The 5406-nt window shown below is 54.2% G+C and overlaps 1 protein-coding gene across 1 annotated transcript; it reads right to left on the reverse strand.

The window, feature by feature from the left end:
* Positions 1 to 368: 368 nt before the first annotated feature.
* NCLIV_001150 (elongation factor Ts, related) lies at positions 369 to 2889 on the reverse strand (the record flags this gene model as incomplete). The annotated part of the gene is made up of 3 exons (XM_003879610.1): positions 369 to 491; positions 1016 to 1168; positions 1495 to 2889. 3 exons carry the CDS (start codon positions 2887 to 2889, stop codon positions 369 to 371), a joined length of 1671 nt encoding a protein of 556 aa, XP_003879659.1.
* Between the last annotated feature and the right edge of the window lie 2517 nt (positions 2890 to 5406).

A 5406-nucleotide genomic window follows, 5' to 3' on the forward strand; every position in this document is an offset into this window, starting at 1 on the left:
GGATCCACCAGCTCTGTTTCAGTTTACCTAAACTCGTCGCTGTGGCCGCCACCGCAATTCACGGCAACCATCCTGTCTTCCCTTTCCGTGGCTGAGAGAGGGGTGCAGCCTTTTCGATCCACGAGACGAAGGCACAAGCTTGCTGTGAGTTCCGGGGGTTCTCTATTTCAAACAAAGCCTGAACTCTTCCAAGACGGTATCACTCTGCTGAGTTAGCAAAGCGTGGTCAATATTGTAGATGGAAGACAACCAGCTTCGAAGAAAGGTTGGGTTACCTTTCTGGCGATGAACAAGGCAAGGACAACGGCAGGCATTCACGATGTATGAAAAGGAGGCCTAGCAAAAGGGAACCAAAATCCACAAAACCGTTATCTCTGAAAGAAAAATCGAACTGCTGTCTTGATACGCAATGGCGCCGAGAGACGTTCTTGCTTTGCAACCTCCGCCAGCACGTCCTTCACGGACTTGCCTCGGTCATCCAGTAGCCAAGTCTGCAAGCAAATTGTCACCCGCAAGGCAGCAGCATGCAGTCGGATACGCTTGACGGAAACGTTCCTGCACTGGTTTGTTGTCCGTTGGTCTTTTTCAGCCCGAAATGACGCACAGTCCATCAATACCTCTTCCACTGACACACAGCCAGGCCTAGAGAAAATCAGGGTACAATGCGCCTTCAACCCACCCATTCTCTGAATTTCACAGTTGAGTTTCATGCCGCATTAGGTGCGACGTGATCCCCTTTATGAGATGGTGTATCGAGGCACTGGAACGGAGCAGTCACCTGAACCATCGCATCGTTGGCCAGAGGCTGAGCTGCCTTTTGCCTTTTGCGTGGGCGCATCCCCGGAATGCATGAACAGACACTACGCCGCTTGGACAGGAAACCCCGTTTTACGTAAGTAGACTAGAATAACTTTCTGGCCGTGTATTGCATTGGGCGTCAGTCAGTCTCTGGTGTGAGAGCAAGAAGGTAGCAAAGCAGTGAAAATTCTCCCTCAGTTCAAGTATGCGTACACACCTGTTCAGAGAGAAGAACTTCTTTGAACCACTTTTTCAACCTGCCTGCCACCATCTTCTCGGCAACTGCCGGCGGTTTGCCGCTTTCCTCTGCCTGAGCGCGGCAAGCGCGAGCCTCGCGGTCGTACAGATCAGGATCCAGAGATGCTGCGTCCTTTAGAACAGAAGAAAGGATACAGGTCCAAAACAACGGGTGTTTATACGACAAAGCCAGTTGCCTTGCTGCTCACGTAAACAAAGCATGAGCTGCATGCTTCTAAACTTCTCGTTTCCCTTATCTACTGGGGCCTATGCAAGCGTTCTCGCAGGCTGAGACGCTGCGAACGCTCCAATTCCTCCTCCGACGCCTGTGCAGTCTGCAAAGGCATCTCTACCTTAACTCACAAGGCCGTCTGCCCTTGAACCGAGCCACGGTCGCTACATTCAAGAAAAGAGCACAATGTACTCAACGGCATTCGGATATCGTGGTGAAGAACTTACTACAGCGAGCGGCTTCCCTGCCGCGACCTGCATAGCAACCTTCTCCGCCAGGTCAGCAAGGCGCTCCGCTCTGCCCTCTGTCTGCTGGCTGTCCGCCGTGCATTCTCCGCGATCCCGATGTTCGTTCGATGGGCGTTTTGGACCCTCCTGTCGCTCTTCGCCGCCCTTCTCCGTCGTGTCCAGCGCCACAAGTACGCCCAGAGAGCCCACCGTGTCGCCTATCTTGTCGTGCAGGTACGCTCCAACAGCTCCTTCCCCGATCCGAGCAGCCACTGCTGCAGCATCGTCGATTAAAATTCGCTCGCCCACCAGAGAAGTCAGGAAATGCAACTCGTCTCGAACCACACGTTCCATCGATTCGCCTTCAACTCCCTCTGTTCCACTGCATGCGCTCGAGCCGTTAACTGCGTTCGAATCGCGGGCTGACTCCCCTGTGCTCGAAAAAGGCCAGCAGGCATTAAGAAGGTGCTCGACAAGAGCAGGCCCTGCCTCTGGCAGTGGAGAGGCGGACCGCTCACGCGAGGAAAGAGGGTCATCAGAAGCTGAAGTTCGCTTGATTTGACGCAGATAATTCTCTACTGTATTTTTACTGACAAGGTCTGCGAGAATGCGGGCCACGCGGCTCGCAAAAGACGTCACTTGCTCGTTTCGAGCAACGAAGTCTGTGTTACAGCTCAGCTTGATCATCACTCTGCCCTCCCACTCGGCGTGTGCTCTCATGCATCCGTCGTCACGCGCTCCAGCTTCTCCTTCCTCCTGCTCCGGCTCCTCGGCAAACGGTTTCGTGTCCACGCAAGCTCCTTCGCCATCGAAAGCGTTGTCTTCCACGAGGGACGAGGCTGGTCTCCCGCAAACCTGTCCCGGCGGCACTTTGACCCTCCACGAAGCGACAGCAATAATTCCCTCTCGTGCCTGGCCGGTACTGAGGCAGGCTGCTGCTGCGGCTGCTGCCCCCGCTGCAGAGCCTCGCTGTCGGAGCCAGTCGACGGCGGCACGGAGATCGCCTGAAGACGCAGCCAGTGCCTCTCTGCATGTGGAGACGCTGCTGTTCGTCAAGGCGCGCAACTGTTTCAGCAGCTCCAACGAAGACGAGGTAGACGGGGGGGACGCGGAAGCGGGGTCTGAAGAAACAGAGGGAGGAGACGAACTGGTAGGGGATGAACCCGAAGAACCAGAAGAACGCAGGCGAGATGGCGAAGACGAATGGAACGAGAAAAGGTGACGCTGGTGGAAAGCCGTAGCGGAAGAAGGAAACGAAGCCGAAGGTGCAGGGCTCGAGAAAGGGGAGTTTGGAGAAGACTGAGGGAATTGCGACGGAGCACATGCGGAAGAGACGTACACGGCCGGCGAAATCCACGAGGAGACAAACCTCCGAGTCGGACAATACCGGGGCATCACACGCCGCTTCGGTGCGATGACCCTATTCAAATAAGTTGCTGTGGCACACGTGGGGGCGACGCCGTCCCTATTGCGGGCAGCGAAAAAGCGAAAAAGAAGACCTAGAAAGAAGCGGGAAGGGTGAGAATGGGGCACGATTGGTCGCGGCGTGCTCCGTGGCCTTCCTCCTGCAGTGCGGAAATTGGTAGAAGCGAATATGGAGTTGCCCGTGGGTGGCAAGTCGGACGACGGGGCGAAACGGGGCTGCAAAGAGGCTTGGAGGTCGAGGGAAGGCTGCAGAGCGGCAGAACATGGTGACGCGGAAGAATCAAGATCCTCGAACTGCCGAGGGGAAATGTCGCCTCCCGGGAAGACAGCGCCACCGCTTCCGCTTTTCGGAGAAAAGCGGAGTGCACGCCATCCCCCCCTCCTTATGGCGCCGTGTTTTGCGGAATGAGGAGGAGTAAAGGAAAAAGCGGAAAACGACGAATGCTCGGGAGAATTTAAAATTACGGCCACAGACGGAGAAAGAAACAGAAGAAGGACGATGGCATAAATGGAAGCACGTAGAGCCGGCATGGAGATAACAGCGCGGATGGCTTTGCCGGAAGTGAGAAAATGTCCATCACCAGATAACACCCAACCCGGTGGTAAGAGGGTTGGAGACAACCAGATGAAAAACTGCGCAGTTTGAGAACCGGGAAATCCCATGCTCGGTTCAAGCGGAGGGACCGCATTTCTGCGTGATGCATCAGTACGACACGGAAGCTCGGCTTGCAGCGAGCAGGGATCCTCGAGGCAGTGTAAAAAGGGCATGCAGATTCGGAAATCGATCATCTATCATCAAACGCGCGTACGCGAGCAACGATGCTCACCCCTTCCTCGAATTCTCTCAAATGATGTGCGAGAGGAGTTGAATCACCCGCTGCGAGATGACGAAGACGCTCGATTCCATTCTGTGTGACATGGCTCGGCTGGCGCCACGCTTTTCACGTTTTTTGTATTCGATCGACAATTCCACCGGACGCAGGTGAGACGATGGACCTGGTGGCAGCTGTGTGTGGCCGATCCACGTGCGGTGCCTGCAAAACAGTGATAAAAACGCTTTAAGTTACGTGACAGAATGGACGGACAACGGAGTAAGGCAAAATAGATATACCTGTGTAAGACATACGCATAGCATTCCCGCTGCATGGAAGCTAAAACGGTGTGTCAAACGAGTGCACACGCACATTTGGCGGTACGACGGATTACGAGCCTCGAAAAGCACAGGCCGACACAAGTGCAAAATGGTGCAGAATCCACAGCATCCGAAAGTGACAACTTCAATCTGTCGGAAGTGGTTTAGCGAAGTCTCTGATGAGCAACCGACATCTGCCGCCTTGCAGATTTTGTCACGGACGGGGCTCGGTGAATGCATTTCAAATGCATGCACATCACACTGAAAAATGTGACTGTCCGTGTGCGACGCGCAACCGATACTGGCGCAGCAGCATCGGTATCGTATTATTACTTGTGCAGACACAAACGCCTTGTAGGGCACCTTTCCTTGAGCATCTGATGTATGCATCATTCGTGTGTGTTTGAGGCTTTTGTCTGTAGTAACTGTTTATTGCAGCGGAGGGACTTCCAAGAGCGGAACGGCTGGGAAAAGGCGGTTTTCCTGGCTGATACCACTCCGGCCGTGCCCCTTGTGACCATCGCCACGAGAGGCATCCCTTCTTGTTTAGATGACGTTTTCAGATGCGTCAAGACCGCTGACGCCAAAAAGGAAGTTTAACGAGCGCATTCTGATGGGCCTATGAGGTATCCTGCTGTTGTCCTCTACTGTAAAGCAGAATTGTTTATGCCAAGCAGTATGCTGTCGGTCGCGGTCCTGACCGCGACCTTGTGTGCCGACCTCCCCGAGCCGCATGCACACGCGTAAAATGTGCTTCGTTGCCTCTGAGTGCTCGAGTTAAGTGTTTTAGCACCCCAAAATAGTGAGCTTGGCGTTCTTCCGATCCACACACCTGAGTAGTTTGCAAGCGCTGGCAGGAAACTGCCTCCTCATAAGCCCGTTGTCCGTATCAGCGCCCCGCGTGCGGGGGGACGATTACCGTGCCCACTAACACTCTCAACACTTGTTACTCTGGATTGGTGGTTCGTTTCTACCGGGAGTCACACTCCTATCTGCGTGATGATCCTTATTTGTTCAGGCTGGGGAAAGCAGAGGCAAAGGTGTGGCGGTTGTGCTTCGGCAAAAGACCGGGTTCCTTTTTACTGCGAAATCTGAGTGCAATCGCCTCCGCAAGGTGTGGTTGCCCCATACCCGTCAAATAATGCTTGCGCGTTTCACTTCCTCAAAAAGCATTGTGCAATGTTACAAGTGAGTGCATTGACTTCAGTCGCGGCAGTTTTCGTGGAGATAGTGCAACAGACGAACGCAGTCAGTGCTTGCTGGGAGTAAGTCAACGGGCATCGACAGTGGTGCGGCTAGCTACGGTAGGCGTCTCTCAGTCTGTCTGTTTTCTTTCCGTTTGCTCTTTTTATATG

Source organism: Neospora caninum, chromosome Ia (assembly GCF_000208865.1).
Source record: "Neospora caninum Liverpool complete genome, chromosome Ia".
NCBI lineage: Eukaryota > Apicomplexa > Conoidasida > Eucoccidiorida > Sarcocystidae > Neospora > Neospora caninum.